The sequence below is a fragment of the Crocuta crocuta genome, unplaced genomic scaffold, assembly GCF_008692635.1.
Source record: "Crocuta crocuta isolate KB4526 unplaced genomic scaffold, BGI_CrCroc_1.0 scaffold50, whole genome shotgun sequence".
NCBI lineage: Eukaryota > Metazoa > Chordata > Mammalia > Carnivora > Hyaenidae > Crocuta > Crocuta crocuta.
Window position 1 is genome coordinate 1,787,424 of NW_027527428.1, and position 11,941 is coordinate 1,799,364.

At 58.6% G+C, this 11,941-nt stretch overlaps 2 protein-coding genes across 2 annotated transcripts; one reads left to right on the top strand and one right to left on the bottom strand.

The window, feature by feature from the left end:
* Positions 1 to 402: 402 nt before the first annotated feature.
* Positions 403 to 4,064, bottom strand: BTBD17 (BTB domain containing 17). Its single transcript, XM_077756056.1, has 4 exons — positions 3,950 to 4,064; positions 2,244 to 2,520; positions 552 to 849; positions 403 to 495 (listed from the first exon to the last, which is right to left on the bottom strand). Exons 1-4 carry the CDS (start codon positions 4,032 to 4,034, stop codon positions 403 to 405), a joined length of 753 nt encoding a protein of 250 aa, XP_077612182.1. The 5' UTR covers positions 4,035 to 4,064.
* Positions 4,065 to 8,906: 4,842 nt separating this feature from the next.
* GPR142 (G protein-coupled receptor 142) lies at positions 8,907 to 11,732 on the top strand. The gene is made up of 3 exons (XM_077753977.1): positions 8,907 to 8,997; positions 9,822 to 9,980; positions 10,861 to 11,732. The coding sequence occupies exons 1-3, from the start codon at positions 8,973 to 8,975 to the stop codon at positions 11,730 to 11,732; spliced, it is 1,056 nt and encodes a 351-aa protein (XP_077610103.1). The 5' UTR covers positions 8,907 to 8,972.
* The last annotated feature ends 209 nt before the right edge of the window (positions 11,733 to 11,941 follow it).

Here is an 11,941-nt window from a genome sequence, read left to right on the forward strand (position 1 = left end):
AGCCTAATTACCCAAACTGAGGGGAGGGAGGTGCCCCCTGGAAGTCAGGGCTCAGAAACCGCCCAGCTAAGCCTCTTGAAGAACCCACACCTGTGGAACCCTCCTGGGGCTGTTTTTACCCGGGAGCTGGGTAGTTCAATGATCCCTTTGGCTCGCTGAGCATCGGTTTATTCAACCAAGAGCACCACCTTCAAGGCAGCTGTGAAATCCATTCCGGAAACCAGGCACCTGCTCTGCCACCCCTCGCCTGGACTCCACCTCAGCTCCAAGGCCACCAGCACCTGCGCCCCGGGGCCCAATGTAGGCGCCTCCATTCGCCGCTCGCCTCCCAGACCCGGAAGGCCATCAATGCCAGGCTTCTGTTTCCCGGCTCCAGGAGCAGCCCCGGCCCGGCCCCCTCGGCTACTTGGGGGTCCGGATGAGGGTGTGGTAGACCGGCTTGACGATGAGGTGCAGATGCAGGGCGTTCTCCACCAGGTACTCGGAGTTGCGGCGCTGCAGGTCTGCGTGCGCCAGGAAGTCGCCCGCCTCCTCGCTGCTCTGGTGGAAACTGTAGACGTGGNCAGCTGCGCCAGCAGCTCAGGGCTCACGGCGCCCCACTCTGCGCTCCCCGCCACGGCCGACAGGTTCCAGGCCAGGAACTGCAGGCAGCTCTGCCGCAGGGCCTCGTCCCCGGTGCTCACCGCGTAGTGGTACCAGCCCACCGCCGGGCCCGCGCCGCCCGCCAGGTGCGCGCGCATGTAGTCGGCCACGCCGCGCTGCAGGGACGCCACGCCGTACTTGGTGGCCAGCCTGTGCAGGGGTATGGCCTGCGCCAGCAGCACGGTCAGCTCGCCGCAGTAGAGGTACCTGCGAGAGAGGCGCAGAGATGCCGCAGGGTCAGGGCAGGGCTGGCTCTGCCACACACGCGCGCGCGCACCGCCCCCCCCAAAGGGGACCCCGCCCTGGGTGGAGGCAGTGTGGTCAGGGTGCAAGCAGAGCAGTGGACCCTAAGGCTTCCTGTCTTTCTCTCAAGGACCCTCCTCGCCCATCCTGCTTCCATTTCTTTCCATTTCTCGGGGGACATGGAAATAGCATGTAGTTATGAAGCATCTATCAGGGGCCCAGCTCTGTGCCGCACTACAGACGAGGCTCCTGCCACTGTGGGGTTTACAAGCTGGGTTCAGAGCCATACCCTGTTCGCAAGTGGGGAAGTCATTTAACTTTATTGAACCTTATGCTGATCAGCTAGGAATGCGGATAACAGGGCCGCTGTGACAGCTTTGGGGGGAAGGAACAGGGACTTGCTGCAGGGAAGGCCATCAACACAGGTTAATTCCCTCTACCCTCCCCCTTTGCTTGCAAGCTCCTCTTTCTCACTGCATCTTTCCTGTCGTCGGTCTTGCTCACTCCCTGTCCCTCTGGCTCCCATGCCCCTGACCACCCTTCCGGCCAGGTCCCTGCTGGCATGCGCTCTGGCGGGGGCGGGAGGGGGTGTGGTGACAACTGCCGAATGCTGCACCAACACCCACGTCTCTTCTTTCTGCTGCATTTTAGCTCCACATGTTTGCTTCCGGGAATAAAAGATGGTTTCTCAGCTCCCCTTCCAGTGGGCGTGGCCATGTGACTGAATTCTAGCCAATCAGCTATCCGCAGCGGGCTTTATGGGATTGGGGGTGGTGGGAACCCTTCTGTGTCACCCCCGTTCCTATCGCCTGGAATTCTGCAGCCCTCTTGTCTAAACTATTAAAGCAGAGTTACTTTCTCTGACTCTAGTGTGAATGGCACCCTTGTGCAGCGCACCGGAAGGGAGCAGGAGATGGGAGAGACAGCTGGCTTATCTCCCTGGCCCTGAGCTTCAGACCTCTGCCAGACATGAAAACCACATGGAGGCCTTAAAACAACAACAAAAAATGATAGCTGGGCCCAACCCCAGACCTGGAGCCGATGATCCAGAGTGGGGTCCAGGAATCTGCAGTTTTTAAAAGCTCCCAAGGCCAGGTTTGGAAACCGCTCTGCCGGCATTGGTAATTGACATCAAACCGCACAGAGCTTGCAGGCAAGGGCACACGGTCACACTGCATTTCGCAAGAGGGCAGAGGGAGAAGGGCTGGAGGGGGCGGTTGCACTGCCATCCCGATGACCTCCAGGGGGATGGGTGGACATCGCGTCCTCCAAGGGGCCAGGGCTTCTGTGACTCTGGGAGCCGAGAAGACAGGGCCTTGGAAAGGGATGAGGTCTCCCCCCGCCCAGTGATTACACACCTGATGAACTTGTCAAAGACGGCAGCACAGTCCCTGGGCTCCTGAAGCACCGCCTCACTCTGGTTACTCAGCAGCTCCCGGAACAGCTCACTGTGCAAGCCCAGCAGCAGGCGGTGGGCGTGGAAGACTCGGACCTCGTCGGTACCGGTGGCCTGCACCCGCAGGACCACGTCGCTGGCGTTGCCCTGCCGCAGCAGCTCTTGCAGCCGTTGGAGCAGAAGCTGGGAGTGGTTGATGGAGGTGCCCGTGGATTCCCCGCCGACATCAGCTCTCTGAGCTGCAGGAAGGAACATGGCACAGCTGAGAAGGCACCTGGGCCCGGGGTTCAATCTAGGGGCGCAGAGGGACCAGCTGGGGATGCGTGTGCTTGGGTACGGGCAGAGGGCAGGAGGGCCTGGGGAGGCCGTGTGCACACCTGTTTGCGCCCACAGAGCTCAGATGCGTGTATGTACCCACAAGCGTATCGTAGGTGAGGAAGCTTGTGAACCTGACCCTGAGAAGACCCTGAGATGATGCTCTTGCAAGGAGGGTAGATTCCTGGTGAGGAGAGGCCAGGAACCGGCGTGGGACAAAATGCCCAGAACTGATCTCCATGATGCCAGGCCCCCAAGCAAGGGTTGAGGAGCCACTGCGTCCCCACCCCTCTCACCTACTGATGGAAGCACAAACCAGCTGATTAGACGGGCATTACATACACAAATAAGGACTCTAGTCGAGGACTGTGATACATGAGGGAAGTGGTAGGAGTCAGGGTAAGTAAGGCTCCTTGCGGTGCAGAAATCAGGGATGGCTCCCAGCAGAAGTGACCAGAAGGAGCCAGCCCGGAGGCTGGCACCAGCCCTGCAAAGGGCCTTGAGAAGGATGGGCTCGGGGTGCCGGGAGCAGAGGGAGGGCTCGGGGCACCAGAGCACTAGGCCTGAGGGACAGCACGGGAGGAGGCTGTGGCCAGGAGGGGAAGATCTTTCCAGGTCCAGCTGCCCTCTTGGGTCCTGACCTCTGAGACTGAAGTCCACTTGCAGGAGGTGGCTTGTGGGGGACCGGAGAAAATACAGAGGTCGAGCTGCGGCTGGAAAGGGACTCTCACGGTCCCATCTGACCCTTCTGCTGGGTTTCTGGGGATGCTGTGAGGGTCAGATGGGGACATGCACTCGGTTACAGAAAACCCAGGGACAGAAAAGGCAGCCAGCAGCTTCCCCAAGCAGAGAACAGAGTGAGGAGCCTCAGAGGGAGACAAGGTGGGTGTCTGACAGCAGGAGATGAACACCCGCCCCAACACACACACAGACACACACACACACACACACACACACACACACACACACACACACACAGGTCCGTGGCCCATGTGGACTATGGGAGAGAAGGCTCACAGGAGAGCAGAGCATCTGTGTGTCAGAGAAAGGGAGACAGAGGGAGAAGGGGAGGCTGAGAGGTGGATGGGCCATTAATTTCCCAGCCCCACCTCCCCAAGCTGTCACTTTAAGGGACTTGACTGCTGATGGCATTATACTTGGCTGCTGCCTGGGCCCACTTGTCTGGGAAAGTGTAAGACCCCTGTCTGTCCACCCTACACTTTTCCCTCCTCCACGGAGTCGGCAGTGATCAAATCATCCTGGCCTGCTGGACACCGCCTCCCTTCGGCCTCGAGCAGCTAGGGCCCAACGGCCCTCCACCCCCACCCCACCCACTGCCCACTGCCCGCTCACCTGCTCGAGTGGCCAGACCCACCAAGGTCAGAATGGCCCAGAAGCTGGCCCAGGACCCCGGCTTGGCATAGCCCAACCGAAGCATCTTTGTGCCCCGCCCCTGAACTTACTGGAGGGAGCTTGAAGCCCAGACCACTGTGCTCACATCCCTCCTCCTTATATAGGATTCAGCACAAGGGGATGGCACCCCCCCCTTCCGGGCCAGCTTCCCTCCCCCAACCCAGCCTCTGCCGTGGATTGGTGGAAACTGGCCCCAGCTGTTGCCCAGGCAACCACTTAAGCCAGAGAGTGGCAGCCTGGGGCTATTGTGCTGCCCGAGGGCCGAGGGGGACAGATCCGGCCCCCTCCCCCACATCTTCTACCACCCAGCAGAGCTGGTCCTTTCTCTCCTGGGAGGTTTTAGGCTCTCCAAAGGGCAGCCAAGGGGCTCCAGGACCTCTGGCAGCTGCTGGCCCAGAGGGTCCCAGTCCCCTCCCCCAATCCCCAGGCGCAATCTCCGTCCTGGCACGGAGAGCGCTTGGCAGCATCTTGGCTAAAGCACCGTGGTGAGAGGGCTGCAAAGGAAGGCCCCGGAAGAGGAGAGAGAAGCTGCTTGGGCCCCCGCCCCCTCCCCTTCTTCCATTTTGGGGTGGGCTAGCTCTTCACAGAGGAGGGCTAGGGTCTCAGATAGGGACCTTGGGAAAACTCCTACCACTTTTGTGTTCCCTGTCGAAGCCTGCTCCCAGCATGCTCTGGGAAGGGTGATGGGCCTTTAGAGAGGCCCCCGGGGGACTGTGACCACCATCCCCCAGGATCGAGGTGAGCTAAGACGGCAGGGCTGGGCACAGAGCAGAAGCACCCTGTACCGAGCACCACTGCACGGGAGGCCCTCTGTCCAGAGCAGGGCTGGCCCTCGGCAGACAGCCCGCACCTGCCCAACCAGCACAAAGCTGGGCATAGGGACGGGAGATGCTGAGTTGGACATCTGTCTGCCTACCCCTTCCCTGAGTACTTCCTGTCTCTTGGGAGGCTTCTTTTACTAGCTTCTGTCTAACTTCCAAATGTAATTTTTCCCTTCCCACAGTTCCAAGGAGACACATGGCAGACCCAGCATCCCACCCCAGCTGTGGGAGGAACTGAGGCAGATAGCTAGATCGCAGTCTCGGTTGGGTTGGTGTACAGGAGTGCTCTTCCAAATCCAAAGGAAGAGGGAGAGGTGGGTGGGGTTTAGAACTCAAGGACAGTGGGTGTGTCCTGTGTCCTGTGGAGACCTCACCTTTTCGGGAAGTAAGTGGGGCCAGGCCCAGCTCTTCCGAAGAGGGACTCCTTCAGGGTTGATGAACTGAAAGTGGGGGCGGGGGGCTCCGGATAGATCCAGCTCAGTTTCCCCCAAGGCTGAATCCTTGCCTGGGGATGGAGCCTGCCCTCCCTCACTGTCTGGATCCCAGGCACCAGCTCCATGCATTGATTTCTGCTCCGGGCTGGCACACAGACTCTGACAGACTCCACCCCCTCTCCAGCGCCGCAGAGAGAGCAAGAATTGGGGCTGGCACCTGCCTCTTCCGGGTTGGCAGAGATGGAGCCATCCAGCCCAGCGGAAACCCCTCCCGGCTGCCCTGACCTTCACGCCTGGCTCCCCTCATCCAGATCCACCATCCCCTGGCTGCCTGCCTGCCCTTCCTGTGGACCGCACCACCTCCCCAGCCCAGCCCAGCAAGACAGACCCTCAGTGTGGTGGGGTCCTGGCCTCTGAGAGCATGCCTGCGTCCACGCGCAGTGCTTTTTGGCAGGAATGTTACTGATGGTAAGAGAACCCAACTTACACAGAAAACCGGCTTTCCAGAAACACGTTTCCTAACTGCAGACTCACCGAGGCTGCATGTGTCTTTCAAGAAGCACAGCCAACCTTCGTGGGAATCTCCCATGCTCTACGCAGAAGTCAGGACACCTGTATTTGCTAAGCATGCTGGGTGATCGTCATGCACACTCCAAGCTAAGATTTATCTCTCAGAGTTAGATGGATGCCATTTCAAGGGTACAGGGATCGGGAGGCCCCAGATTACCAAGAACACTCAGAAGGGTCACCTCTGCCCCGCCCCCCCACCTCTGAGAGGCCCCACCTCCTACAATTCTGACTTCTTTGTTCCTAAACCTCCTCGAATGATTTAGAAATTGGCTTTCCAGGGGCACCTGGGTGGCGTCTGGCTTCGGCTCAGGTCATGATCTCATGGTTTGTGGGTTCAAGCCCTGCGCCAAGCTCTGTGCTGACAGCTCAGAGCCTGGAGCCTGCTTTGGATTCTGTTGTTTCCCTCTTTTTTTGCCCCTCCCCTGCTCATGCTCTGTCTCTCTCTCTCTCTCTCAGAGACAAAGAGAAAAAAATTTAAAGGAGGGAGGGAAGGAAGGAAGGAAGGGAGGAAGGGAGGAAGGGAGGAAGGGAGGAAGAAATTTGCTTTCCAGAAACAGGCACCCTCTATCCTCAGTTTCTTAGCCTTGACACTTGCTCGACTGTTTGCATGCGTGTTCATGTGTGGTGTGTGTGCATATACGTGCATAGCGTGTGAGAGTCTGGGAGCAGGAGACAAAAAAGAAGGCATTTGCCCCACACAGCCGTCGAGATAGAGGAGCTGGGACACTCCATTTTCTTTCCACAGAGTTTCTGTGGATCTGGAAACTCCATGATGCCTTGAGAGCAAATCTGATGAGCTCACAGGCTACAACAATTCCCAGACAAGTGCTACTTCCTGCCTGAGACAAAGAGTGTTTATAACCTAAGTGACTTGCCTGAGATTTCACGGCCAGCCAGGATTCCAGTGCCGCTTTTCTGCTTGATTTTTCCCCCCATGACCCTATGATGTCTTTTCTGGGAAGCTGTTCCAGACAGAAATGCTCCCTGTTGGGCAAGGAATCTCTAGTGCTGTAAAAGCAACGGAAAACTCTTGCAAGCTTGAGGCACGATGATTTTTCTGAAGCTGCAGAGTGGGTGATCAGACCCTGGATGGGAGTAATTACCCAGCCCTGGGGGGATGGGCGCCCGGACCCAGCTGTATCAAGAGCACAGACTTCCTTCCATCTGTAACATCTCCCTTCCGGAGCTAGGGAGCCTCCAACTTAGACTCGGGAGCACGGGATCAGTATAGGTTCCAGCCCACCCCCCACCCCCACCTGTGTGCTCAGAGGGGAACACTAATAATAAACAAGAAAGAATCTTTCTCTAAAGCTACTGGAAGCTTCCCGGAAGCCAGGCTCTGTTGTCATGTTGACATACTGTTTTCCTGCCCCAGTACCCGCTACCTTGCTGTTCCCTGAACCACAATGCCCTTCCCTGTCTGAACCGCATCCTCCTCTCCGTACAGCCTGAGCTCACAGAGGCCTCTTCCTGCCCAAGCGCCTATTCTTCTCTGTGAGGGAGTGACAGGTGAACAGCTCTGGGGTTCAAATTCCAACCACCACCTAGTGGCTCTGTGGTCCTAGCCTGGTTGCCTAACTTCTCTGAACCTCAGACCCCTCTTGTGTGAAATGGAGGTCACCAGCGGTAGCCTGGGGGCTGCCATGAGGGGGAAGAGTGTAGGGACAAGAGGAAGCGCTCAAGGTCGCCTGGGGGGCTCAGTCGGTTAAGCATCTGACTTCTGCTCAGGTCATGATCTCACGGTTCGTGGGTTCGAGCCCCGCGTCGGGCTCTGTGCTGACAGCTCAGAGCCTGGAGCCTGCTTCACATTCTGTATCTCCCTCTCTCTCTGCCCCTCCCCTACTCACGCTCTGTCTCTTTCTCAAAAATAAATAAACATTAAAAAATAAAAATAAAAGAAGAGTCAGTGCTCAGGAAATATTGCCGGAGGCCCTCACACATGTTGGTCTTTTCAACGGACTGTAAGCAGCTATTTGTTCACCCACAGCCTCGTGGTGCAGGGAGGTGGTGGGTTGGGGAATTATCTGTGCTTCTTGCACTCTCTGGGGCTGGCGGCTGGGACACGGGCTGGGCCCCTGAGTGGGTAGCGCATGCTCTGGTCCTGCTGTGCCCCACCCAGAGGACCTGGCTAAGCCCTTGGACTCTCTGGAGGCCTGCAGGGTCAGGACACGGCCACCAGGGGGCAGCAAGTCTTCTGTGATGGCCCAGAGTGGGTTTGGAGGTGGAAGCGCGGTNAGCCTCAGCCCCAGATGCGGGAGCTGCCTTAGGGAGCCAGCACCGCTACATTCCCAGAGGCGGGCATGGGCAGCGATTTCTGGCTTGGCCTCAGCTCCTCTGGGGCTGCACTAGTCACTTGCCCAAGGGGGTATGGGGAGCCTGTGGGTACAGATTCCAGCCTCTCCAGAGTGCTCTCTGCACCTGCTGGTGTTTATTTGCCAATCCTGGGGCGGGGGCTGGGGGATGGTCTGTTTCACCAAGGCCGGGAAAACAACAGCTTGCAGGGGGCGCTGGGTCTGGGTTCCCCTGGAGGTCACTGCCACCGCTGCACACGTCTTCCTGCCGACCTTCCAGGCCGGTGGCCCCCAGATGGCCTCCTCCTCGTCCCACTGCCTGCTGTCGCTGCTGGACTCACTCCTTCAAACGGGCCCTGCACTCTAGATCTGGGCCCTGCCCATGGTGGCCTCACCCCTCCCTGCCCTGTACCTGTCCCTCCCCACCTTGAAGGTGGACTCCTTCCTTCTGCCCTGAAGTCCTCACCCCCAGCATGTGAATGTCCTGCCCCCAGAGTGCCCTGGAGCATGAGCAGCCTATCTGGAGTCCCAATCCGGCCCCCTCCACAAGGCCTCCCTCCCAGCCTGACCCCTTCCCTGCCTGCACCTCGGGGATCCCGGTTTGCTCCCATAGGCATCCACTGTATAGACTCATGCCCTTCCCCCCCTGGAGCTTCAGCCCCACCCTTTCCTTCCTCCTCCTCCTCCCTCCCCCCACCACCCCACCTCTCTGTATTGACCAGCTCGGTCTCAGTGCCACGGGAAGAATCGTGGGGCAAACCATCTCTTGGAGAGCTGGCGATGCCGGAAGCTGCCAGGGGCGCCCCTGAAAATCCGTGAGGTGACCTAGGACTCAGGACCCAGGAGCATGACGCTTGAGGGGCGAGAGGCAGGTAAAGTATCCAGAACGGGGGTGGGAAGGGAGAGGACAGTGGCCGGCAGGTGAGAAACAGGTGAGGAATCTAGCAGCTTGAAACTGATCCCGAGTGAGCTGAGCGGTGGGCCGGGAAACTAGGTTTAGCTGGGGGGCATGGGTAGTGAGAGGGGAGGGGGGGAACACTGGAGGGGTGCCTCCACAGGAAATCAAAAGCTGGACCCTGAAACCTAAAGACCTAAAGTGTGGGCTGAGGAGAGCAAGGACCAGAGTATGTAGTCACTTTACTCTTCTGGACTCAGTTTCCCCATCTGAAAACCAGGGCCACCCCAGCTCCAATAGTGCCAACCTGTGATGGGGGCTTCTCCTTCCAGTAATGTCACTCCTTAGGGGGATGGGGGGAGCTGTTGAGTCATTGTCAGTGAGAATCACCCAGGGTGCTCACCAGAAACACAGCTGCCCAAGCCCCGCTCCCAGCCCCCTGGCTCAGACCACCAGGAGCAAGGCCCAGGAACCTGTTTTCAAAAGGTGCCCCACCCCCACCCTTCTGTGCTGCACAGTCTGTTCCGGGGCCCTGCCTTCCAGGCAGAAGATGCACTTCGAGCAATGCAATCGAGAAATAGCGTCCATGGGAACAAGAAATGCCATGGAGAACTCTTCCCTTTAACGAAGAGGCCAGGCCACGGAGGGGTGGGGAGGGGGGTGCCTGGCAATTGGGACTGCCATTTGGCCCGGCCCGACCAGGGTGTCTGCACAGAGTAGGGGTGAATAAAGATCTCAGGGTCAGGGTCAGGCTGCAGAGAAAAATCTAAAGCTCTGACCGTATCCTTCCACCCTCCCTAGCTGGCCAGCCCCGAACCACCCTGCTTCCCACAGCCAATGGCAGTGAGCCAAGCCAGGAGTTGGAAGGCCATTGGCCGGAAATTCCAGAGAGGTCCCCATGTGTGGCTGGTGTTATCCCTGTCATCTACTACAGCATCCTGCTGGGCCTGGGGCTACCTGGTGAGTGGGAAGCTGGGGTCTGGAAGTTGGGGGTGGGCCAAAATGGGGGCTCTCCTTCGATGAGTACCCATCCTCTACACTGACCCCTGAGACCCAGGATTATAGACTCTCAGGACACCCTTTGACTTTATATGGTGATCTAGGTCACTGGAGAGCAAAGCATAGCGGGGAGTAAAAGTGAGGGGCCAGGATTTGGGGTGCTCAATGGCTAAAGCCAAGGTCTCACCAGAACGGAAGCCCCTTTCTCCACCCACCAGCGGGCAATGTTGTAGATGACAAAGTTCACGTAGGACTGCTCTCAGCTTGGTGGAAAGCTTCCCGTACCTTCCACTGTTTCTGAGAGCAGCAGAGCTGGGGGCAGGTGGGGAAGTGGATGTAGGAAAGAACAGGAAGTCTTGGCCTTGGGGAATTACCCACCCCTGCCCATGTGTAAGGCAGAGGCCTTGCCCTGGGGCGAAGTCAATGGCCAGTGGTATATGGATGGATAGGGCAGGGCTAATCTGGTTAGCCTCTCTGATAAAGTGAGGTGTTGGTTTTGTTTTGTTTTGTTTTTGTTTATGTATTTTTAGAGAGAGAGAGGGAGAGGGAGAGAGAGAGAATCCCAGGCCAACTCTGCTAATAGCACAGAGCCCCATGTGGGGCTCGAACTCACAAACCATGAGATCATAACCTGAGCCAAGGTCAAGAGTCGGTCACTTAACCGACTAAGCCACCCAGGTGCCCTAAAGTGAATTTTAAGATGAGCCTGGAAAGAGGAAAAAAGAAGGCAGGGCGAACAGGCAGCAGAGAGGGAGATGATAACACCTTGGAAACACGGTCTGAGTAGCCCTTCCTTCTAACACCTCTGCCCTCTGCCCCCTGTGACTTCTGTCGCCATCAGTCAACCTCCTGACCACAGTGGCCCTGGCCCGGCTGGCCGCCAGGACCAGGAAGCCCTCCTACTACTACCTTCTGGCGCTCACAGCCTCGGATATCGTCACCCAGGTGGTCATCGTGTTCGTGGGTTTCCTCCTGCAGGGCGCCGTGCTGGCCCGGGAGGTGCCCCGGGCTGTGGTGCGCACGGCTAACATCCTGGAGTTTGCTGCCAACCATGCCTCCGTCTGGATTGCTGTCCTGCTCACGGTCGACCGGTACAATGCCCTGTGCCATCCCCTGCACCACCGGGCCGCCTCCTCCCCAGGCAGGACCCGCCGGGCCATCGTCGCTGTCCTCGGTGCTGCCCTGCTGACTGGCATCCCCTTCTACTGGTGGCTGGATGTGTGGAAGGACGCGGAACCCCCCAGCGTGCTGGATGAGGCCCTCAAGTGGGCTCACTGCCTCATTGTCTACTTCATCCCTTGCGGCGTTTTCCTGGTCACCAACTCGGCCATCATCTACCGGCTGCGGCGGAGGAGCCAGAGTGGGCTGAGGCCCCGGGTGGGCAAGGGTACAGCCATCCTCCTGGGCGTCACCACGCTCTTCACCCTCCTTTGGGCACCCCGGATCTTTGTCATGCTCTACCACCTGTATGTGGCCCCTGTCCACCGGGACTGGAGGGTCCACCTGGCCTTGGACGTGGCCAACATGGCGGCCATGCTCAACACAGCAGTCAACTTCAGCCTCTACTGCTTTGTCAGCAAGACTTTCCGGGCCACCGTCCGAGAAGTCTTCCATGATGCCCACCTGCCCTGCATCCTGGGGTCACGGCCAGAGGGCATGGTGGTGGACCCTGTGTTAAAGCCCCCAGGACTTCCCAAAGGGGCAGGATTGTAGAGGAGGGCCCCAGCCAGGGTGCTTGGGCGTGGCTCAGGGCCAGATAAACTGCTGCCTTCGTGGTGTGCCCACAAAACTTTATCAACTCCCTACTTTGCAATCTAGGGGCCGGGGGAAAAGCTCCTTCCTGTGGGGGCGGCTCCCCAGGTATAAGGGGTACAATTTTTCCAACTTTCCCATTAGCTAACCAGCAACTCCCACTTTCTGGG